This window comes from Rhipicephalus microplus, chromosome 5 (genome assembly GCF_043290135.1).
Source record: "Rhipicephalus microplus isolate Deutch F79 chromosome 5, USDA_Rmic, whole genome shotgun sequence".
Lineage (NCBI taxonomy): Eukaryota > Metazoa > Arthropoda > Arachnida > Ixodida > Ixodidae > Rhipicephalus > Rhipicephalus microplus.
In genome coordinates, this window is record NC_134704.1 from 78,696,155 (window position 1) to 78,720,532 (window position 24,378).

At 46.7% G+C, this 24,378-nt stretch overlaps 1 protein-coding gene across 5 annotated transcripts in view; it reads left to right on the forward strand.

Annotated features, from left to right (window-relative positions):
* Window positions 1–24,378, forward strand: part of bdg (sodium-dependent transporter bedraggled) — a 201,920-nt gene that overhangs the window by 168,601 nt on the left and 8,941 nt on the right. For 4 of the 5 annotated variants that reach the window (XM_037425268.2, XM_075895711.1, XM_075895712.1 and 1 more), the window contains 10 exons: window positions 5,346–5,677; window positions 9,565–9,773; window positions 11,447–11,578; window positions 12,846–12,998; window positions 14,436–14,499; window positions 16,897–17,035; window positions 18,196–18,327; window positions 21,113–21,216; window positions 22,077–22,195; window positions 23,660–23,919. In XM_037425268.2, the coding sequence (XP_037281165.2) occupies window positions 5,418–5,677; window positions 9,565–9,773; window positions 11,447–11,578; window positions 12,846–12,998; window positions 14,436–14,499; window positions 16,897–17,035; window positions 18,196–18,327; window positions 21,113–21,216; window positions 22,077–22,195; window positions 23,660–23,919 (1,572 nt within the window). In that variant the 5' untranslated portion in view covers window positions 5,346–5,417. Of the gene's footprint in view, window positions 1–374; window positions 522–5,345; window positions 5,678–9,564; window positions 9,774–11,446; window positions 11,579–12,845; window positions 12,999–14,435; window positions 14,500–16,896; window positions 17,036–18,195; window positions 18,328–21,112; window positions 21,217–22,076; window positions 22,196–23,659; window positions 23,920–24,378 lie in introns of those variants that run through there. The other variant, XM_075895710.1, reaches the window with a different exon arrangement.

A 24,378-nucleotide genomic window follows, 5' to 3' on the forward strand; every position in this document is an offset into this window, starting at 1 on the left:
AAGGTTCGCGGCATTTTCGCGAGGTGCACCTCCGGGCCACGGTCACAGCTGTCACAACCACGTTACGCAAACTATGACGTTCGTCGACCACTCGCGCTACAAAGGCGGCCTCGCGCAGTTGTCGACGGAAGAAAGACGGCGTTTACCATTGTCGTTTCCCGGAATGGCCGGGTGGGTGCGCTCTGGCTGTCACTGGCCTCTAGGCGAACCCGACGTCAGCACTGGCGTCCTTGCACTTTTAGGCAGGGTCGCCAGACGAACGCGCCCGTTTCGAACGGTGCGGCTGGATACGTTGCGTCCGCTGCGGTTTCGCGCTGTATAATTGTGTGGTACACGCGCACGAGATTGCGGCAGTGACAGCGCGAATCCCCGAATCGTCGCCCGCTTGATTCACCGACCGAGGTTGACACCACCGCCGCATCACTGCAGTGTCTTCGCACGGATTAACACGCTGCTCGAAGGGAAGAACGTTCGACGTACTCGTCGATTTGGGGATCACACGAAAGCTTTCTACACGCATTGTGAGTTCGGCATTTTGTCGTTGGATAACGCTCTGTTAATGTGATTCGCCCTCTTCTTGTTTTCCTTTGTTTGCTTTTTCGTTCCCGTTCTGGCTCTAACGCGAATCGTTCAACGGCTACAACCATTGTCATTTGTGCGACGCTTTGTAATTTTGCCTGCACCTAATTATTTGAAAGCATATTAATTTACGGCGCCTCTTCACGCTGAAACTCATGCTACGTGCTATCTAACGCACACACACACACCATTATAGATTACGCTGCTTTGCTGTTGCGCTGATGACCTCGGGGTCGCTGGTTCGATTCCTACGTCCATGGTAGCTGTATATTCATTGGGGCGAAATGCAATAACAACCATGAGCTTTCCTTTAGATGCACGTTAAGGAATCATGGTAGAAATTTATCCGGAGACCTTTCGCTATGGCGTAACACGTCTTTTTCTTTTCTGTGCATAAAAACTCGGCAATAATCTTACGACGCTCACCTTGGAAAATGCGTGTCTTTTGCAATAGCATTTATCACAGATTATATTGTAATCCAATTTTGCTTTCTGACGCGGTCATGTGGGCCTGTCTAATTTTTTTTAACCTCCTTTCTTCTTGGTTTCCTACACTTTTTTTTTTCACGGATGTTTACAAATACCTGGCACGTGCTTCACAGTTATGGCCACTCTGCAGCTTTCTTCCCCTTTCATATTTTTTTATATTTTTTTCTGGCAACCCGTACCGCGGTTTCGGTGTGTTCTCGAAAACAACTCCGAAATAGCTGAAGCCACACTTCCGGGTATTTACCCCCACTCTTGACGCGCGATGTGAAACGTGAGGGATGCGGTCGCGCTCGTTAGCAACGTGACTACGAGTACCTTTCTCACGCAATTTCACTTCTCGAAATGACTTCGTGGGTATCTGCCATTCGCAATAGTTTACTATCGACCAAACAAAGTTTGCGGACCACGCGAGCACCTGCCAAGCTGCCTGTCCGCGCCACCTACTGGTGCGCCATCTACCGTCGACCACAGTGCTGGGGCGGCAACGACTCTTGTTTTTATTCACTGGCCTTTCATTTTTTTTTTTTACCGCTGCGTAGTATATTGCTAATTCTCAGTTCTCGTGCGAAGCGCTCACCTGCAGTATGACAGTCACATTTCTATTTTCATAGCAGTATCAACGCCATCAAGGCGCGCCTGGAACGGCGTTCCGTTGGTTATGTATCACTTTGTGATAAAGATTGTGACTGATAACAGTTGGGCTCATAAACTGCTCTCTAGGCAGAAGCACGTAGTCGCAGATGCGAAAAAGTGTGTCGTGTTAAAAGCAAATCGCAGCCTATCGACATATCCACGGAGTGAAAGACGATGAGTGGGGGAAGCGTCCGCCAGTCCGTCTACGCTTTCATCCGTCTGAGCGTCCGTCCGTGCTTCAAACAGACAGACAGACGACGGACGCGGCCAGCGGATGATTCACGGTTTGCCAATAGAACCATCCGAAGCTTCGCCTCACTCATCATCATTCACTCAGTTGATATGTTGTGAGGTAGTTACTACATACATGCACGCATACAGGTGGCGACTGACCCTCGCCTTAAAGAACTTCACTCCTAAAAGTGAAGGCTGAGGTGCATTTCTACCAAGTCAGAAGACACAGGCCATAGATGAAGGGAGGGATGCATCTCGGGTGCGGCGATCCTATCGATTGCCGCTGACGTAGCGGAATTGTCGCGAAGAGGCTTGTGGCTAAGCGCTCGTGTGGTCCGTAAATTTTTTGGTCGACTGTACGTTGGTGTAAATACGTCGTTGCACTGCTCCTCAAGTTGCGTCTCAATATGTATAAATTTTCCGTACAATATGCAAGCGATCAGAAGAAAGCACTACTATTCGACGTGTCTTGCGACACCCACCTGCAAAAAAGAAAAAAAAAAACATTTGAACTATTGAAAAGGTTGAAGGTTGCAAAAACTTGTACGTCAATATTCGGTGTTCGAGTTGATCGCGAGGAAACGGCAACACTGACGTTGAGCAAGTCTTGGCACGTCAGCCGTTTATTAAATATGTACTAAACATTATAGCATTAGGGTTCACATGTGGTGGTAGCCTTTCAAAGGCCCGTTTCCAGTTGTGGGCGCTTTACGAGAAATGAAAGGTTTATTATTACCTAATAACGTGATAGCCAATCGCGAGCATTGTACCGCCAAGTTTTGAACTTGTCGCCCATACCTCAGTGGTGTTGTATCAGTGTGTTGCCACACATTCGACGTTTCGTCTGTTCTTCGGCTACTATAAATGCTGAAAAGTTGTTCATGGTTACCGTACGTGTATATTCCAGACCAATGTAGTTTAATCGTGCTTTGCGTGTACAAAACGCTTAACTAGGTCCCAGTATTGTACAGGTATGTATGGCTTGTCCGCCGTGGTGTCTTAATGCTAAGCGCAAAAGAAGTTCACTGACAGCGGCGACCGTGTTTCACTGGGGGCCGAAACCCAACATCATTGTGCTTTGAAAAAGGTTCCCATTAAGGAACCTCAGCTGGTCATTTCTAATCCGTGATTCCAGGATATATACGGCGTGGCTCACTACCGTAACGTAGTTCTGCAACTTAAAACCCGAAAATTTACCTTTCCTTCTTGCGAAAGGCAATGACGTCATGGAAACGCTTAGTATACAGTCGCACGTAAGTGCTGTCCAGATGAGTGACGTCTGAGCAAGCTTGGGTGATATCTGCGCGGCGGCGTCGCTTTGACGTCCACACGACGTGATGCCGAGAATACGTCGGAGATGCGCTCCACTTGCTTTGCGCTTACGCGCATTCCTGGAGGCTAAAAATATACGCTCTGGTTATAGCTGTTACAGCAGCGAGACAGGGCTCCTATGCACGGTCCGAGCTTGAAGAATGATGGTGATTATGATGATGATAACGATAAAACGTTCTATGGAAGTATCATAAAGAAGGAGCATGGTTAGTCGTACAATTGAAAGCCCTTTGACCCGCAGTAGTATCTTTCACCTACGAACCACTGCCGCCAATGGGTCGGCAGTGTCAGAACCGAACGTCAGTACCTTGGCACAAATGTTGAACGCTTTAAAGCGGTTACGAGTTCCGGTTTGTTAGCTGAAAGAGCGTCGTCTTAAGGAACGCAATGCCTCTTGGAATGTGAGTGCACCCACCCGAACCACTTTCTTGTTATCGGTTGTCGTCCGCAAACTTTCGGTAAACTTTATCGCAGTTTTGAGTAAGTGAACTACACATTCTAACGCCGAAGCCTTCGGACATCCGCATGTTTAGATATCTTTTTTTTTTCGTCGCAGGAAATGCCGGGCGATCATTTGCGCACTTGTACAGCTTTCGTACATTGCGCAAATGCTATCTTCACGTTTTGTTTCATAAGAAGCTCCGTGCTGCGCTGATTAATTGTTAATATTTACCTCTGTAACCGTATTACTTTTTTTTATGCAAATACCTTAGGCATCTGAGTAGGCATTACATAGTACAGTTATAACAAAATAAAACTGTGACAAGTGCAGCGTACATATTCAACAACAAATAAAACGTTTGATACAAGTAGATATAAAATAGTAGACTAGTAGACATAGCATTATTAGCGGCCGGGCCATTACATAACATAGCGCAAATGCAACGCGGATGAAAGAAAAATTCTACTTAAAAAGAAAAAAAGAAAGAACAGGGAATACAAATTGAAGGAAAAGTTTGGCAATGCTCAAATAACAAAAAAGAATAAAATAAAAATAATTCACCTTGATAGATAAACACTGTGCAAAGAACAAGGAAAAGATATGCACATGAACGTTAATAGCGTTCACAAAAATTTTCAAAGAATATTTATAAAATTTTCATGATTTAGAGAAGAAACGATGTCCTAAAGTAGCTTGTTCTAATAATATATTGCGAGAAAAATGGGGATTAAGAAGTTTGTCCAAGCAAAAAAACGGGTTGCATTCTGAAAGGGCGATCAAGGCGCGGAAAGCTATTATGGGCTGACCTGACGTGGCATGCGGTGAACAAAGATGAGTGATAAAGTTTCTGAAAATGATATAGAAGTGAGATGGGGTTTCTTCAATTTTCTAGTGAGCTTAGATTCATAGATTAATTTAGGTTAGTTATGCTATATGTTCGTGAATAATCTTTGGTGATGTGGGCGATAACTTTATTTTGAATTGCCTAGAGTTTTTTTCTTTTTTTTTTGAGGTAAGACGGGTGCATGTTCTAAATAAATACATACACGCGAAATAATATCGTATAGGCCAATAATTTTGTGTAGACTTGTTTGCCAAGTAAAGGAAGGAAGAAAGGAAGATAGCAACAAAAGGGAGAAGGCAGCTAGGGAGGTTAACCAGAAAGACATCCGGTTGGCTACCCTACACTGTGGGATTAGGGAAGGGGACAAAAATATGAGAAAGAGGGAAAAGAAGAAAAAGAATTGCCAAGTAAAGGTTACGCCAGATGAAGCCAAGCGTTTTGCACGCGCTACTATACAGTTTGCTTCGACATGATCATACCATGAAACGTTAAGATAATTGAGCTCCCAAGTATCGAAGCCTAACATACACTATGGCAGTTGCAGCTCTAAAGAAGGATCGCGTTAGTACTGGCGAAACAATTTTGCGAAACCGTGGCAGACTATTAAATACCGTAAGACAGACCTTAAGGGCATACGTGAAATGCTACTTCCACCTAAGAAGGTACATAGTGCGTGTGAAGTGTTTTTGTCTCCCGTGTACTGGTCCTGCTAAAGGTTATGCCCTTTATTTGATATCATTTGGAGAGACCGGACAGCGTAACGTACATTTTTTTGCTTCTTCTTCCTCTCAGGTGAGCCAATGAGCGCAACAACACAGGCAGGCATCGGGCTGTCGTCGCCGTGCTGACAGCGGAGCGAAGTCCATGGGCAACCCCGATGAGGCGTCGGCGTCGTCGGCGAGCAGCCCCGCGACAGCCGCTGTGGGCGTTCCGACGACCGACCCGTCGCCCCTGCGGCCCGAAGTGTTTCACATCTCCGGCACTAGGCTGTCGTCCGAACCGGCCGCCGGAGCCCTGCAGCTGCCGTCCACTCCGCCGCCCAACGCCCAGAGGCAGGCTTCGCTCGAGAACGGCTCCCTGGCCACCGAGAGCTCGTTCGTCACCGACCGCAGCGACTCGACCAGGTACGCCGGTGCGACTGCATCGTGGGTGAACTATTGGAAGAAATAAAACAGCCTTGCCCGAAGAAAAACAAACATATATTGACGTTCTGGGGCCACTACGGCGGGGGCCTTGTTCACAGACAAGGGACGCGAAGATTGTGAACAAGGTTGGGAACACTGGACACGCAGAGGCCCCGAACGTCAATATCTGTTCTTTTTTTTTTGCACAAGACGAGTGCCTGTTCTATTTCTTCCAATCAACTCCCTTCGCCTGACGAGTTCATTGCCGATCGTTGGACTATTGATTGAACTATGTGTTATGTGACTGGGCTGTGTTGTGTTCCGTGAACACGGGATAATGCTTATGGCTTGACTTGCTTACGTGAACTCTCACTAGGCGCTCTTTTAAGTAATTTTTTTTATCACTGAGATTTTCATTTATTTTATCGTCTGTGAAAAGGACTATTAAAAATCACTAATGGAAGGCTTTCTGACTGGATGACCAACCATCGATCGGTTAGCTGTGCTTAACTATAAGAATTCAACGAAAGTTTGTCTGGTCAGGCACGCTATAGTTACGTCATGTGTTGAGTTATCTTTAGTGACCGCAATTCACTAATTGGATGTGCCTGCATATGTGCCTGTATGTGTGCAGAAAGCCTTTTTCATGCGACAAACAGGGTTAAAAGGGATCGATGACGAAGTATTCAGACAACGCAACCCCTGCGTCCAAAAATTTTTGTGTAAAAACCGTGACGATTCTTATCAGATATTAACATTCCGTGTTGTAATAATTCTAAGATTTACGTCCCAATACTGCGATATGATTATGAGCGATGCATTAGTAGAAGGTTTCAGAAGTTTTTACCATATGATGTTGTTTAACAAGTGTTTAGCGTGCATAAAAATCAAATCACGATGACATCTAACATTTTGCTTTCATTTTAATGCGGCGACCGCGGTGGGAAATTCACCACGTTAGGCTCAGCAGTCGAGCGACAAAACAACTATACCACCACAATGGACGAAATTATCATTATGTAATCTTGCTATTGCGCAAGAGATCACGTATTTTCAAATGCATTACCACTAAGCCCACGTTGCAACTCTCGTTCGTATCTTGCCGTTGCAATTCTTCATCACGTTCGACAGTGTATTGTTTCTCTTGGTTGCTACCCAAATGTAGGGTAAGAAACCAGAAATTTACTTTCTTGCTAACCCTTCTGCATATCCAACGTATATATGTCTCCCACTTTTTCTTACCGAGAGCAGAGGTGTCTCGTATCTATTCTGCTAGCCTTGCACTCCAAGTGCTGCAGCCACACATCTCGGAGACCTTTGAACCCTTTTAATAGTATCTACACGAACGGTCACATCGAATTACATATGTAAACAAGGTAATATATAACCTGCTCCCTACTGGAAGTACGCAACGCGACCACTTGCATTATGATATAGCCGGCTATTTTTGGACCACCTCCACTATCTCCCCGTGTTTATACACAAGCGTCCCGTCTTTGTCATCGATAGCGGTACAGACGCTGTGGGCAAGCTGATCAATCAGCATTAATCTGTTCCCGGCGGCATCTTTTTTCTGTCACGCGGAACACCTGTGTGTTCCTTAATCGGTGGTCGACGCAGATCACGTATGTTTCAGTTCCGTACTGACAAGACCCGCACGACATACATCTGTCTGGAACACTGACTTAGACGTCCAAATGTGCGCGTCTTTCCTTAGACAACTGCTTTCTATACGCGACTGTTATGCGCGAGCATATGATCTACGAAACAAGCTTCAAGAACTGACGGATAGCTTTTCGCAGGAACGTATCTACGATCAAGAGTTCTTCCAGTGGCAGGTCAGTGAAGTTACCTTTCGCTGAGCAGCAGTCGCTGAAACTTTATGTACATTGCAGTCAAGTACAACTCAGAAGGGTCGTCGAACTGTGTGCCCCACCTCTCCGATGCATTTCAGACTGGAAGGCGTACTTTCATGTTATAAGTTGTATTTTAGCGCTTTCTCAAAACTTCTGGATGAATGCCCGGCTTCCAGTGTACTAGAAATCGAACTCGTTGAAAGAACGACTACTCTATCACGGCACGCCTTAACATGGAGGAATAACAACGACCATAGTTAGGTAAGGATAACTTGTCATGGTAGTACAATCTGGCATAACCAGTGGCAGTGAATTTAGGAATTCCTTCATTTACCTGTTTACGCACCCACCCTCCTTATATAGAGCTTTCGTGCCCTTAAAAAATGAAGTGAAATAAAGGAGCATCACTGATAACTTCCCGACTAATGTCACAGTGCTGTCTTCGTTTTTCAGCGTTATTCAACGTCACAGGAAAATTTTAGTTAACTCTTCCCGCACCTCGGAATAACGCCCTTGTTTTAAGGCTGCTTAGTGCTCGAGTGTAATTTGTCAAGATGTTGAAATGCGGACCTCGCATCGTGATCTAGTAGAATACAGTGTGTGGAGGTCTAGATGGAACTGCTTGTTTTGTAGACTACGTGTAAAACTATTGAAACCGTCTCAAATTGCAATGATCTATGCGTTGTCCATCTGGGACGCTTTTACAATGATTGCACTAAACATGGTCAGTTTGAAACAGTATTGAACCAATTTGAACCAAGTGATGTCCAGTTTGAACCAATATAATTTCCGATGATGTCTAACTGGAACATTGTTAATGTGCTTTTATAGTGGTGAGCCTAAGACACGTTTATTGGAGAAATCGCAGAGGTAGAACGAACCAAGTCAAGTCAAGCTCCTTGAAGATGTGGCGCACACCCACGCTGGAATACTGGCCAAGAATCGGATAGTTTTCATGAAATACTTCGAGCAACACTCTTCCTTCTCTTCTTTCGCTTGCGCTCCTGCCTGTGCCATATATCAATGCTACAAATCACTCCCTCCCTAGAAAAGGAGCCATCCTGGTGACCTATGAAACGGGTTCGATGGGCGGGTCGTAATGCGGCTTCAATCGATCTACATGGGCAGTCTCGCGGCCGTGACGCGACGGCGTTGGTCTGTCGATGGTTGAACCGGCTCAACAGGCTTTTCGATATGTCGAACTGAAACCAGTCGGGTCTCATTGAAAGAGCCAACTGGGCTGAATGAATCTAACCGGTCCTCGTTAGACCTCTTATAAACCGCACTTTCAGACTCGGTGTTTACGTGTATCCCCTTGAGCGTCTAACGACTGTCAGTTGAACTCAACGCATTTGCTGAAAGATGAACCAATCTAAGAGACTAAGAATAAGGAATATAAGCGGCACACGCACAATGGTTGCTGCTCCACTTTCTCCGTCTTCCTTTGTAATGGTCTATTATTTGAGCTTTATGCACCACATCGATAATAATATAAAAGTATGTGGGGTTTTACGTCCCAAAACCACGATATGATTGAGCGACGCCGCAGTGGAGGGCTGCGGAAATTTTAACCATCTTGTGTTATTTAAAGTGCACTGACATCGCACAGTACTTGGGCTTCTACCATTTTGACTTCATCGAAATGCGACTGCCGCGACCGGGGTCTAAACAGCGACCCTGTATCGTCAGCAGCCGAGCTCCCGAGCCACCGATTAACTGAGGCAGTCTTATGTACCACGGATCCGCGCTTTACTGAGACCTTACTGGGTAGAGTATACTTCACTGAATGTACTGGGTCTCCGAAAGAGTTGACTGTTGGGCGATTTGGCGCTTTGACGCAAAAACCATGGGGAGAGCGCACCTAAACATGACTTTCGTCGGTTTCTTTTTGTGGGTCGTGTATAGTTGCGCTCTCAGGATGGTTTCTGTGTACTGGGACTCATTGCAAAAGTCTATTGAACTCGGTCACCCCGACAAATGCTGGCTTGTGACATGATTGACCTGTTCTGTTCTCCCCTGCCTACCGCGCAGCGTGCAAGAGACGTCTAGGCCACAGGAGCGAGTGGCGACGGGTGGCGCCAACGATGCCGCGGGGTCCCCGGCCACCGCGGACGACGAAAGCCGACGCGCCGCGCACGGACTCTGGTCTCACGACCTGTTCTCCGTGTTCGCGTCCTTCTTCAGCATCTTCGGACTCTTTAACGTCACCAGGTTCTCTCTGCTGGTGTATATTTATAAAGGTACGCATGACATTGGAACAGCGGGTCCGTTCGATTCACCAGTTCACGAGGGGCTGCACCTTGCCATTCGTTTCGGCGGTGCAGCAATGACGACCTCTGAACCATGCCATTAGTTTAAAAAGGTGCGGGAGAGGCTCAGCTCTTGTTCACGATTTTCCTGTACCTCCTCTACGCTGACGGTGCCGGCTTAGGGCAGTCGCGCGTGCAGCTGAGCAGACGACGCCACACTTAAGCGCAGGCGCCGTATTCGCCTCCACTAACGCGGTGCGTTTTGCCGAGATGTTTGCGCCTCATAAACAATCCACATGCGAGGTTTGCCATCGGTCAGTGTTAGTTGGACGGTGTAAATTAAGCGAACAGAGGTAAGACCTGCACCCTTCGGCACCTCGTCATTCGTTACGGGCGTCGCGCTGTGCCTTCACCGCTGAGATCGCGCTGAATTTCTGAACTTCGCGTACACAGCCGTGAACCGGTTCCGATTGATGCAGGTGAATAGAGCGGACCCAGCTCACCTATATGTCGCAGGCACACGATCAAATTATTCTACTAAATCTTTACTGTCGTTAATTTCACCTTAGGCTTGTTTGTAGAAGGGGAAATAAAGATGACGGTTTTCTTTTCAATTTCGCGCCGTAATGTTTGCGCATGAGTGTAAGCGTGACGTCACGGATTTCAATGTCTTCTTTTCGTCTTTCGTACTATAGGACTACACTGGCTCTACAAATATTTGTGAAACCTGGTGCGCTAAATTCCTTGCCCCCTCAGAGGACAATGATCTTCATATTTGCTAATTAGGAACTATGATGCAGGCGTTGGCAGGGTTAGTCTGAATCCATGACGTCACAGCTGCTTGACGTGGAAACTTCAAGGTTGCTCTAACCCCCCAGTATCTCCTGTTCGCCCATTTTCTCGCTTGTCGTATGTCGTCTCGCGGCAAGTGATAAGCTTTCGGTAATATGAAAGCATAATTTACTTCTTCGAGAAAATTCGTTTTCTTTTGGTATTTAGTGTCCCTTTAATTGGGTCGGATGCGGAGTGGTTCTAAAGAAGATAGGGAATCGAAGGGATAAGCTGGACGCCGTAACTGTCTCTATCATGGAGGTCACCTCAACAACGCCACGCGGAGGGGTGGATGTAACTTTGTTTTTCCAAGTGGCCACTAGCTAGTAAAATATGCGGAGCGTGTCAGTGGGTGATACTGCGAATGGTAGCATCGTGCCTAAGCCGCCCATACACGTCTCCAGCTTGTCTGTCTTAATGACGCGAAAGACGAGCTTAATTTTGCCTTTAGCACAGCTCTAGTGATTCGAACTCGTGTCAGTTCGCAACTGTTTGCTGAATGCACGGAACACTGTTCGTGCATACTACTGCGTAGCCTTGGTTCCTGCTATCACGCGTGGGAAATTGCCCGTCACAGAGATTCCAAGATTGGTGGCGTCTGTCGAATATCGGAGGCTACAACAGGTAGTAATATGGTGAACGAGGATGACGCCGTTGCTCGTACATTGAATGTAGCTTTTATTTTTCACAAGCTTGGTACGTATTAGCTCTGAGGACTTCCTGCTGTCGCTCTAAAATGTCTCATTGCCGGATTCGTTTCTCAACTTTACAGTTAATTCTTTGCTATATTGTTTCCAATTTAGTTTTGTTTGTTTTTTTTGTTTTTTTTCCAGCGTGCTTCATGCTACAGTTTATCGTGCTGTCGGCGGTGTTCGGCGTTCCCTTCTTGTACCTGCAGATGTCTCTGGGCCAGTATTTGGGCAGCGGCATCCTCGACATGTGGTACATATCGCCCGCTTTCAAAGGTACGAGCGGCAACCCTTTCGTATCACTTTCTTTAACGTGGCAACGTTGTGCGGAACATGTGCTGCCATTCGCTCTTGGTGTCGACGCGCAGTCAACTCCTGTCACTACGAGAGGTTGCGTAATCACATCGCGTAAGACATGCAAAGGTATAACATTGACTGCACCATTTTTTCACGTTGCCTTAGCGCATGGGCCTTTCAGATGGCAGAAAGGTCGTGAGACACCTATGATCTCTGAGGCTACATGTTTTGGCCATACCAGTTGTACCAGCCCCTATCAAGACCCTACAGAAGCGGCGTAGCGTAGCACAAGGAAGTGTAAAAGTTGGATTGTGAGTTGGGTTTCCTTTCGGTCTATAGGCACTTATGGCAGAATGGTGGGAATACAGGGGCTTGATTTCTAGCTCGGACGTTTTCACAACTTATCACGTCTTCTTGATGCTTTCAAGAGAACCGGTCAAAACTCTGGCTGAGGATAAACAAAGCGTCATACAGCGGAATGCAGTAGGGCTTTCAGGAGGTCAATCATTATATAGCTCAGTAATGCTCTGATGGTAGCTTTGATATGTATCGCATAATGCAGCAACTCAACAGCTCTACCCTGTGATGCGGACTTGCCAGCGTTGCCGTTAACGATGCGTATTTAGACAAATTTATCAATGCAAAAAAAAAAGACGGAACTTTTAGAGAAGGAACACACACCGCGCTGATAAAAGTTTCGTGTTTTTTTTTTTGCGCTGATAAATTTGTCTAAATAATCATGAACCAACCCCCCAAACAGCAGTTTTAACGATGCGTAAGTTGGCCGATCGTTAGTCGTCTCATCATTGTGATGAGTGCGGAAATGGTGACTGTTTGCCGCTTGTTACGACAAGACAAATATGTTGTTTTGGAGCGGAGGCAAGGGAAGCAGCAAAATTTGACAAACTTGCCATCCCTTCAAAAAAAAAAAGGCATACTTTTTACGATTGTGTGTGCGTTGTTTGTACAGATGCACTGTTTGTTCTGTCCAAAAAAATTTTTTTTGTAGGCGAGATGTTAGTGCTTCTTTATGTACTACCTCTGTTACTTCTTGTCTGTACCATGTTAGACTGGATGAAGGCTGTTCTGATGTACTTATGTGCGCCGCTTAACGATGCACTTCAGTTGTTAGTAGTTTCCGCTGTTCATCCATTTCTCTAGTTCGTTATGATGCGCCACGATGCCCGAATTTCAAGACTTAATCGCCGCTAAGACTGTACACATTCCTCTCTCTCCTTCCCCGTAGGGGTGGGCCTGGCCCTGATGATGGTCTACATGGTGTGCGGCGTTTACCTGGCCGTGCCTGTGTCGTGGGTCTTCTTCTACTTCCGTGACTCCTTCATCAAAGCGAGGGACGCCTATCGGTGGTCCATCTGCCAGGCACGGTTCGCTTCCGCAGGTGAGTTGAAAGAGCTTCGGATGTCATAACTTTCTTATATTTGCTGGCATATCTTCTTCTTGAACGGAGTGGAGGCAAATAGTGGGCTATAGCGTCTTTCTTCTAATCGGGTCATGTTGCATTTATGACAGACTAGTATTTTTTTTCTGATATTTCTTCATTTAAGCCTCTATTTATAAATCGCACTATAGCTAGATCTCTAAGAACACCGGTTTTATTGACCTCGTCTTTTTTTTTCACCACTGTTTAAACGCGTCCTGAAAGATGAACCAATCTAAGAGACTAAGAATAAAGAAGATAAACGGCACACACACAACACAATGGTTGCTGCTCCACTTTCTTCGTCTCCGTTTGGAATGTCAGTCACCGACTATTCAATACAAAATAGTGTACATTTGTGCGGAGTCGCATGGTATTCCGCGGATAGGCAATCACGTCATAGTGATAGCCATAACGTACTATTGTCTGCGAGCTGAAAAACCAGATCTTATCGAGGGGAGATTGTATGTATAGATTGTGTGGAACCCTAGAAATCCCTCGGGAACAAAAGAACAATGTGGCGCCTGTGACGCCTAGGGAATCCTATTTCAAGGCTCGTACTTAACATTAACGACGTACTAAAAGAGCATTTGTTCTTTCAAAAAAAAAAAAAAAACGTCTGTCTTCACTTGTGGCTCGACGTGCACGTCCAAGTCAGCGCAATGGTGGCACCGCGTTTGTCACCTGATGTGAGGCTCCTATTTGAGTGCCCCAGTTTCTTTCTTTATTTTTTTTGTTTTTAAACTACTGTGGACGAAAAGTCCCAACAGGTTGAGCATCAACCACTAGACTTACACAAAAGAGTAAGAGGAAACAAATCTTTATTAAGCTTCCCGCATAATTTTTTTCGTTATAAGGTAGAGTGCTAATAAAGAATAAACAACTACCCTATAAATACAACTCTATAAATACGATTAGCGTCAAAAGGTTGTTGTCATTGTCCTTTGACGCTCATTTTTCATTGCACACTTCATGGCTTTATCGCGAGGAATTTTAGACCCCTCTACAACCGCTTAACGTAACTATCGTTCCCAACTGGTATAGTCATGCATGGCGCTCTTTTGCCATCCAATGGCCCTTGTGCCAATAAACATATCCCACACCATTGTCATAAACACAACCGTAATGGGTACACGAAATAAGAATGTTCGCTCAAAGGGTATATACTTACTGATTCAAGCACGTGTTCATTCAAGGTCAGCTACAGCTAAAGCCGAAGTTAAGACTCGGCTAAAATGCAGCTCAGTGTACTGGCAGAAGAACTGTGCCGCTCATAATTGTGATAACTTAACCTATGTAAATCAGTAAGAGTCTATAAATGTAAGCTACCCCTGTATTTTTATGGAGAAGGTTAAGCGATCGGCCTTGATATTGAACTTGCCTTGCCTTCTGCCGCAGGGTGCTACAAGAACAATTCGTCATCGCCCGAGTTCTTGGGATGGACCACTGCCTCCTATTTTCAGTGAGTCAGATTGTATGTGGCTTCACTCATTGTTTAGCAGGATGAAGAACGGCTATTTGGGCTTGTTGGTTAAAGTGCACATTGAATGGGTTTGCAGCGCAAGAACGGAAGTGCTCAAGAAAAAGGCACAACAGCGAGAAACGAACGGCAATGGGGGACGACATGACCGCTGTGTTCTTGAGTTCCATTTCTCGCCGTTTCACCCTTTCCTTCAGCTCTTCCTCTATTTCCGTGCGAACCCATTCAATGCGTGGTTTAGCATGATGGCTGTGCGATTTTCGCAGGGGGAAGGAGGAGGAGGGATAAGTTTGTGCAGTGACGACAGCGCAAGTTTTAGGGGCGAAGCTCCTTAAAGCGGCACCCGTTCGTCCATCGTAGTAGTGCGTAACATGTCTTACGCTTTGACCTGCAAGGTGGTGATGGTGGAAGATTTCTCCTTTGCGTTGTTGAACAATGAAAAATTCGCAGCGTGCGCGTTAACTAAAGCCGAAACGTCTCTCATTCCTAATTAGCAGCCATTGTCATGTACATTGAGCACTATCTGACAAGAACGGATTGCTACGTTATACTCGCTGGGCGTAACCTCTGGGCGCAAGCCGTAAGAAAGTGTGCGTGTGCCACCTCTCCTTTAGTCCTTGGAATGTCCGCTGGATGGCGGTGCTTCTACATGCGAAATATATGATGAAAAGACACGAGATGGTGGTACTTGGAGTGTTGACTAGATGGACGAATGGACACACAGACAGATGCATGGATGAACGCATGAACGGACGCAGGGGCGGCTGCATGGACGAACGCAGGGACGGACGCACGAATAGACGCACGCACGGACGGGTGGATGGACGCACGGGTGGTCACACAGACGGACGCATGGATGGACGGATGCTTCGCCCCACTCTCCGTCATTCACCCCGTGGATATGCTGCCATTTTTTTTTTCAATACCTATACTTTGGCGTGACATTTCCTGGATACGATTAAACTACCGCACGTTCCTGTCTGAGCTGCGCGCATTGAAGGTGACACTGCGTACTGTTACTAGTAAAAAGAAAACCAACGATAGATAACTTGCAAATACGTCACGTCGTGCAAGTGCGCGGGACTATGGGATATACGATCTCGGTATACGTGCCGCCATCAGCGAGCAGCAGACGACACCGAGCCAAGCTGTGCGGCTCTCGCATTTCCCGTCAGCACCGTACGTCGCAACAGCGCATTTTTTTAGATATTTGACTGCCGCACAAGAAGTGAGTGTGAATGACATATAAAAGTGCCAGAAGCGTGGACCTACTGTTCTTCATAGGCGATCACAAACCCGTGTGACCGCGCGAAAGAGCTCTTCGAGACGCGGAGCACGTGGATCATGCGCTCATAAACGGAATTCCAGGAAGGACCTCGGCTCCGCACAACGTGCGCGTTTGCGGTAGTGATTTAATAGGAAGTTTTAGAATAGCGCACCGCGAGCCCTTGCGGTGCGGTCGCTGCCACTGCGCATGCGTCGTAATGCGAGTCGGCGTTCGCGGACCGCGTGCACGCTAAAAATTCGAAATGGCGCGCGGTAATGGCGGCCCGCATGTGGCCCGCAAGCGCTGGTTTCGAGGCTACAGTGCCGCTGCGATCGTGCGTTGCGGTTAGCAGCAGGGCAAACGCTATTCTAAAACTTTTATGGCGCCCGCAACGCTCACAGCGCTTGCAAACGGTTCTCTAAAACTCCCTAATGATAAGTAAGCGTGCGAAGTTTGTTGCACTCATTATGTGCGACACCATGGAATCGGACACTGCAGACACGGAGGATTCGCCTTCCTCATTAAACACTGCTTCGCTGCTGGCCGCATAGTGTTGTGAACGATTCTCCCATTTCGTACGCGCAAGGCAAACGATCAAAACACGCGCGCTGCGCAAACAACTCGCCACGGGGACGTAAACACGGCGTGGTCGCTCGGCATTAACGGATGGAATAATGTCACTCGGGAGACATCCAATGCAATGGGAAGTGCGTTCATACTATATATGTTCAGCGTGGGCTGAAATTGACGTTCCGGCAGGATATGGCGAAAAAAACGCATCGCAAGTGCCGCTGCTGTAGGTGATGAGGGCAACACGTGCACCAAGATCACGATAAGAATGTCTTCCCTGCATTATCGGCATGGGATAGGTGAATAAGATAGAGCTCTCGGCCTGTAACATGGCTCTGCAACTCATCAGACGTCTGTTCCAGTTAAGCTGAAAAAGAAAAGGAGGGCGAGGGGAGGGGGCGACGTTAGAGTGAGTTAGCAGTACCACATCTTGCTCTGTAATCGCAGCTTGCATAGCGCAAAGAACTTTTATTTTGTCCCAAGTTCCGAATGCACTACACTGTTTTCGACTACATGTGTTTTTTCGCTGGCTTGTTACGCAGTGGCCGGGTGCTGGACCGGAGGGCGGCGCCTCAAGCAAACGGTATCGGGGACCTCAAGTTCGAGCTGGCCTTCAACCTGGGCATCATCTGGCTGCTCGTGTTCATCGCCCTCAGTCGGGGACTCAAGTCCTTCGGCAAGGTACGTCAACGTACGTAAAGAGAACGCGTTGCCGGAAATGATCGCTCACATAAACGATGATGACGACTGGGTTAGCTGCGTGGTTAGGAGTCATATAAATGGCTCATGGGAGATCGAGCTGACCGCGAGGGTTGACAGGGGATGTAGACACGCCCCGCCGCGGTGGTCTAGTGGCTATATAAGGCTGCTGACCCGCAGGTTGCGGGATTGAATCCCGGCTGCAGCGGCTGCATTTACGATGGAGGCGGAAATTTTGTAGGCCCGTGTTCTCAGATTTGGGTGCTCGTTAAAGAACCCCAGGTGATCGAAATTTCCGGAGCCCTCCACTACGGTGTCTACCATAATCATATGGTGGTTTAGGGACGTTAAACTCCACATATCAATCAGGGGTTGTAGAAACAAGTGAAGGAACTTTTGATTGTGCGAAAATCCGCGTATTGTTGACGCGACGCTTGAGCAACGACATTGCACTGCGAAAGTGGGCACTGTAATTTTGTATAAATGTTACAGGTTTGTATGCGGAATTTTTTTTTTTCTGAGGAGGGGGGTTGGGCTCAAGTTTTTGATTTAAAGTGGTGCACGGGCAGGCAAATCGTCATTTTGCGCTATGTATGCATGGAGAAACAAAATTTTCGGGGTGGTTAGGGTCACGGGCCTGGAGTGCCATTTTTTTGGTTACGTGTCTTAGAGAGTATATCAGTTACACCATGGAATATTTTTAACATTGTGCAAGCGTTGAACAGAGGACATGGTTGCACTAAATATTGGCATGGTATTACCTATATAATGACGTGAAGAGAGCGCCTGAAGTATTACGTAAAGATGCAAATATTCTTGGGAAGGCTTCAGTATTGCATAAATTGTATTTCTTCACAAATGCTCCATTAACGCCGCAGATATGATGAATGTGGGGCTGCTTTATGCGAAGCAATCTGTCTAATGCTCTTCTTTTTTACTTTGTTTTGATTTGCTTTAGCTGCTACCTACATTGCAATTTTTGTTGCCCGCCTTCCTCGCGCATAGGTGGGTGAAACTAAACGAACTTTGCTGAACCGAGTTGACAAATTCGCACGATATTACCTGTTGCACTTCGTCAGAATGGCGACCACTTCCTCAATTTTTTTAAAAATTTTGTCTGTCCTTGTGTGTAATTTGTTCAGATCCTGGCCATCCTTGGCATTCTGTCCCTGTGCCTGCTGGTGTTCATCACTATCCGCATGACCGAACAATGGGGTGGTGGCATTGCGGATATCTTCAAGGCCGACTGGAAGGGCGTCCTGTCAGACACAAACGTAAGCGGTGATATGTATTTGCTGGGCAAGTTTGTCACGCTTTTGTTTTGAGAACGCCCTGGCTTATAGATAGGCATTTAAGTGTTATTTCTTAAGATGCACAGTTAAAAAGGGCTTTTTGGGCTACACTGACGAAGGTAACGTTAATTCCGACTTTGTCGCCATCATGTTGCTGAGCTACTGTGCAAGGTTCTGGGTTCAATATCCGATCGCGGCTGTGGCAGCGTACCAATGTGGTTAGTACGTAGGAGCGCTCGTACCCTCAAATTTAAGAATAAATGAAGAAAGGACGAAAGAAGGAAAGAAAGGCAGAAAAGTAAACCAGGCGCACGTCCGGTTTGCTATCCTGCGGCGGGGAAAATGGATTAAGGGATTAAAAGATATATACAAAGATGGGAGCATACAAAAACAATGCTGTGTTTTATAATACTGAACGCAGGATCTCAAGCGCGTCACGTCGCCCTATAGGTAGATTTAAGAGCGCGTTAAAGTACTAAAAGTGACGTAAAGCGGTTTTCTTGAGTCAGCAGTCTTTACGCTTTTTTTTTTTTCGCCATAGGCTACCTCTTCTTGCATGAAAAGCTGACTACGACAACTACTACTTCTTCTATAGGGAGCTGGGCTGCTCGGAAATCCCTGCCGCAGCATCTAAAAAAAGCAGCGAAAATCGATCAACTTCGAAGTTGCTTTGAAACGTTCAACGTCCTCCTTTGCAGTACGATTTATAACAGTTACAACGTTTAAGAATAATGTTCCAAGAGAGACAGAAAACTTGAAAGCTGCGCATTTTCAAAAGCGCACCGCTTATTTCACGGGCGTAAATTGTCGTATGCAACAGCAAAACGTGAGCATCATAGCTGCGTATAGTCGAGGTGAGTGGCATGCACCCCGACATTTCGCGCTGTCAGCCCCACAGTAAATAGCCAAGAAGAACGACGCCAACCACCGTATTTAAGAACGCTCCACTCAACGCTTCACCTTCACTTGAGAAAGCCGATGGGAGCGCCGCCTGTAGGCACGGAAAGTCACTGCATATCAGCAATGGTCTGCTGCGATTCTTGAGTAGCGCAGGAGTGGCGCAGTGCTCAACTCTGCCAAGTGAAGGATGAAAGTCGAGTCGAGTAGCGTTTGTGAATATGGGGGTAAGTCGCGGTGCAAAATGGAAAACGCACACTGCACACCAAAGTGGGTTTCTCGCTATTGCCTACACAAAGCTCAGGCGTCTAGAAGCGTTCGCAAGTGCTCGGAGAAAACGGCGGCAGGCGCTCGGGAACCCTCTCAGGGAGACACCATTAGCCAAATCGCTCCGCTGTAGAACAGCCACAGAGGACCACGCGCTGACGAAGCCCAGCACGAAAAAAAAGAAACAGCAAGGAAGCGAGATAGGGAGTCGGGCAACTGCCGCCGAGCCATAGAGCACGGCAACCTTGAACTCTCGCGAGAATCGCTTTGACTTCCAGCGCACTGTGTGCAGCGCCGCCAAACAGCCGCTCATTTCCTTCATTCCGTCCTACCCTCGCGTCCTCGATCGTCGCGCGGCCGACTAACTGTTGCGTGGCCCGCTCGCACGGGCTGTCGGGATCCCGATTGCGTCAAAAGGTCCCCGCTTTTGCAAAGCGTTGCGTCCCGGCGTCTAAGCGCTTTCTTCCAATGCGCTCGGCAGATCGCGTTTCCCGGATTGCGTGTACAGATATATAAAAGCATACCGGCACGCGCTTGCTTTCTGAAATTCAGTCGCGGCCACCGTTCCGTGCAGAGCGCTGCATTGCATCGACGACCTGTATAGCTACATTGATACGCGCTTGTATATTGCACCTTTTTTTCCGGAAGTTTGGAAAAAAGACCCCGAAAGCCGGTGTTGCGGATGTCGTACAATGCACGCGGCCGTCGCTACTGAACCGAATCGGCGTGAAAACGCCGTATTGCCGATGGCAGTGTCGTGCAACCGCGCCGGAATTCCCCGCTTATTCGCCGTGGCGGATGGGAAAGGGTGTTGCGCCGCTGAGCGCGCGATCCCGGACGCGATTGACAGCAGTCGCGCGGCCGCATTCCAACGGCTGACGGAATTCGAGGGCGCTATATGGCGCAGTTAGATTACGGGTGCATGCGGCAAGTAACCCCGGGTGGCTTAGCATTGATCCGGTTGCCGTTCGTATAGCCGGACTGCATATGTCGGTTCGGAGCGTTCGTTGACGTCTGTTATATTGGTTTCCTGTTATCACGATGACCTCGCGCACTGCGTTTATTCGATCACTGGTCTCGGTTTCTTTCGAAGAGTGAGGGAATGAATGAATGAATGAATTGTCGTTTTCGATATATCGTCAATTTGAATGCCAGTCGCCCAGCCTGTACACCACGTGTGAGCGTACGTCAGAAGGACGGTCGCGTACGGTGAGGTTTTATTCTACATTGAGGAAACGTTAATGTTTACGTATGAAGTTAACGTTGACTTGCACCTTCACTACAATGTGGCCGTAAAGAGTGGATATACATGCAAATAGACAAAAAAATAATGCACTGCAAGCAGAACATGCATTATGTATGTCAAAATCTTTGATAAAAGTTGTAGACCAAGCAAAAGAATTGAGTGCTATCGGAGACACTTGCGTCTGTAGCATATGTGTAGCCATTAAAAAAAAAAATCGTATTGTCGACTGCACCAAGTGCTGATTTGCGAGAATTAAATTAATGAATTAGGTAATTTGTTATTGGCTAGTGATTCAGCCGTGGTAAAATGTACAGAGAAACACTTGAGCAGGTTGCATTGCTTTTTTTTTTCTTCTAGTCATGGGTGGTGGCAGCCCGTGAAGTCTTCATCACGTGGGGGCTGTTCGGAGCCCTGGCGCTCCACGTGAACAGTCGCAACAAGTTTTCGAGCAATGTTACAAGGCAAGAATTTCTGTGCATTTCCTTTCGGTGTGTGGAGCATCCTTGTTATGCACGCGGCACGCGACGATTCGTAGTTGCTCTAGAAGCCATTTGTCTCGTGTGTTTGTCTCTCTATTGAAGACCAATTAATGCTTATCTGCATACATCTGCACCGGAAATATAAACCCGCTTGCTGCGTTCAGCAGAGTATCTGCAAAATAGCGAGAATGAAGAGACAGCGGGTACCAAAGTACCTGCACTCGATATTGCAATGCGCGATCGCAGTTTTAGTCAAAGCAGTTACAAATCAAACTCCCGACTTTTGTTACTTCGCAACACTGACGAAGTAAGTTGTGCAATAAGCAATTCTTTCTTTTGTACAATAGTTTCTGCGTTTGTTGTTAGTTTCGACTAACCCGCTTGCAAATCAAAAGCATTATATCTTGCTCTTAATTAAACAGAGTACAAATAGTACAAAGCTACTAATGTCGGTACTGTGTCGTGCTTAATTGCACGGATTTCAATACTTTACACTACTACTCACTAGTGAGCCAAGTTAATGATTTTCACGACGAATAACTATTAACTTATAGTTACATTAATATAACTGTCCATCGTAAAGCAAGCACAAAAAGTACGCCAACGTGAGGCGTTTTAGCAGCAACCGTAGTTGCCTTATTTAGTTGTAGACTTACGACTTACATAATTACCAAGCCATAGATATCGACGCTTGTTTTTTTGTGAGTTAGAAATACACTTTACGCACTAATCGAACTTTCTTTTTTAGCGTGTCACGGGTGGTGTGGATTCTCTCTGCACACGATGTATACTGCAACGGCGAAATCAAGTCGTAACTTGGATGTACACTGCTTTCTTTTCAGGAACATGATCTGCGTGTCAGTGCTCGTGTGCACTGTTCTCGTGCTGGTCGCAATGCTGTTCGCCAGCGTGGCGCATCTCTTGCGCATGCACGGCATGATTCTAGTCAGCTCGTCGTTCGGTGAGCTACTTGTTTTTTTCTCTACTTTTGCGTAGCGAATTCGCCACCTTATCGCGTATTGTGCTTGCGCATATTGCTGACATGCGCGCGAAGTGTTGGTGCCTAGATCTCGATGTTTCACGACCTGTTGAGTGAAAAGCTGGTCAGTTAAAAAAAAAACAATTGGTGGAAACTGCATAGCGCCAAATATTCACATAGAGTGCGTAGCATTGTTTGCGAGTTAGTTTTAGGGCTTTTAGAGTTGTCATAATCGACATAGGATTTTGAACTGTAACGTTTGCGTACACTTGCTAGACGCGAAAATTCCGAGCATGTGGTTCGCATTGTCTTGCGGCATACTGCTTCCTGGATCGGTCCTCTTGGCTTTCACAACGTCAGCAGGGTGTACGCTCTTTATATACGGGATTTCGATCCCAATGATAATGAATAAAGGAACGAACGAAAAAGCGAACGAATGAGGGAGTGATCAAACGAGCGAGCGAGAGAGAAAGAACGAACGAGAGAGACAAAGAACGAACGAATGAACGAGACATAGAGAAAGCAAAAAAAAACGAATCAACGAATGAAAGAAAGAACAATAGAGAGAGAGCGGGAAAGAACGGATGAACGAATGAGAGAAAGAAAGAACGAACGAAAGAGAGAGAACAAAAGAACATAAGAATAAAAAGAGAGGGAAATTTTCCTCTTTTCCTTACATGTTGAGTAGTGGCTTTGCCACAATATAGGTGTAACTGCGGTGAAACCAGCTTTCAGAAGCTTGCGCCTTATTATTATTAGCTTTTATCAGGTGCGCACGTATGAGTGTTTCTCACCGGTAAATTTTCGTAAATTAGTGAGAATTCACATTTTGAACTACACCAACATGCGGTATAACGTAGGTCACTGATGCGAACAGCATTACAATAATGCGAGCCTGAGTGCTTCAGCACCTCTTATTTGCACTCAGTCTTGAGAACTACATACCTGATTTACGCTAAACCAAGTATAGTCTCTAAACATTGAATAATTGCAACAAATACTGCCGGGTTCCATTAAATGAACATGAATGCAGGAAGAGAAGGAGGAAGATTGGGGCAAGTGATACGTTTGTAGTCACCCAGTGAACCGCTCAAGCGTAAAAGTCCCGTGCGAGCTTACGTGGATGCCCCCGCTCTGGGATGAGTGGTGAATCGTAGAAAAAGATTAGCAATGCATAAATTCCCCGATGCAAAAACCGAATAACTGCCACTTACCCCATTGACGCATGCAGTGTTTTACTGGACTTTAGTGAATCCGTGCCGGTAGTGGAAAATTATTGCTGAAACATGCACCACCTGTGTCTGTATTTAAAATTTAAATTATGACCACACTAATTAACGTCTTCGTAGACTATGATTTCCGAGCTCAGTCTTTGACTGGCTGAGTAGCTTTGCCCCGACAAGCTATGTGTCACAACGGGGATTATCTATGTTCTCCTCCCATCAGAGGAAGAGTCTACGGTGAGGTTCCTGCAGTCAGTGAACGGATCGTGGCCTCCGCTGGACCAGTCGGTGCCGGTCAATCTGCTGGCCGGCGTGCTGCTGCAGGGCCCGCGCAAGCACAACCTGCTCAGCGGCTACCAGGTGGCACGCTTCGCCGTCGAGGTGTTTCCGGCCGCACTGTCCGCCGAGGGAGGCCGGAGCATCTCGCCCTTTTGGCCCATCTGCTTCTTCGTCATGCTTGCCTCGTTGGGCCTCGGACACCAGGTGCGCAGCAGAGGTTATTTGGCTCTGAATCGCTAGGTATTTGCACTTCCACCAATCTACTAGCTACATGCCTCTCACAAAAGATGTCAGAGTTTACCATGACTTCAAACACATTGCATGTGTATCAGGGCTGCCACCGTTGCTACTGTAATTTGAAGCCAGCACTGACTGTCTACTTGAAAACGAAAACGTATGGAATGAAATGTTTACAGCAGGATAAAGCATGCGTCTTCTACATGGACACTTCGGGATTGTCACTTGGCCCATTGTAATGGAAGGCTAGAACATTTCATCGAGCAAAATTCTCATAGGAAGCATTCAACTTGGTGGCTCTGGGTTTCAAAGTGCGTCAAAGTATTAACAGGTCAGTAGCTGGCATACGCAAGAGGGTCTGGGAGACTCGCGGACAAAAATAAGATAAAACTGGAGTTGAAGACTCGCATGGCAAAGAGTATTTAA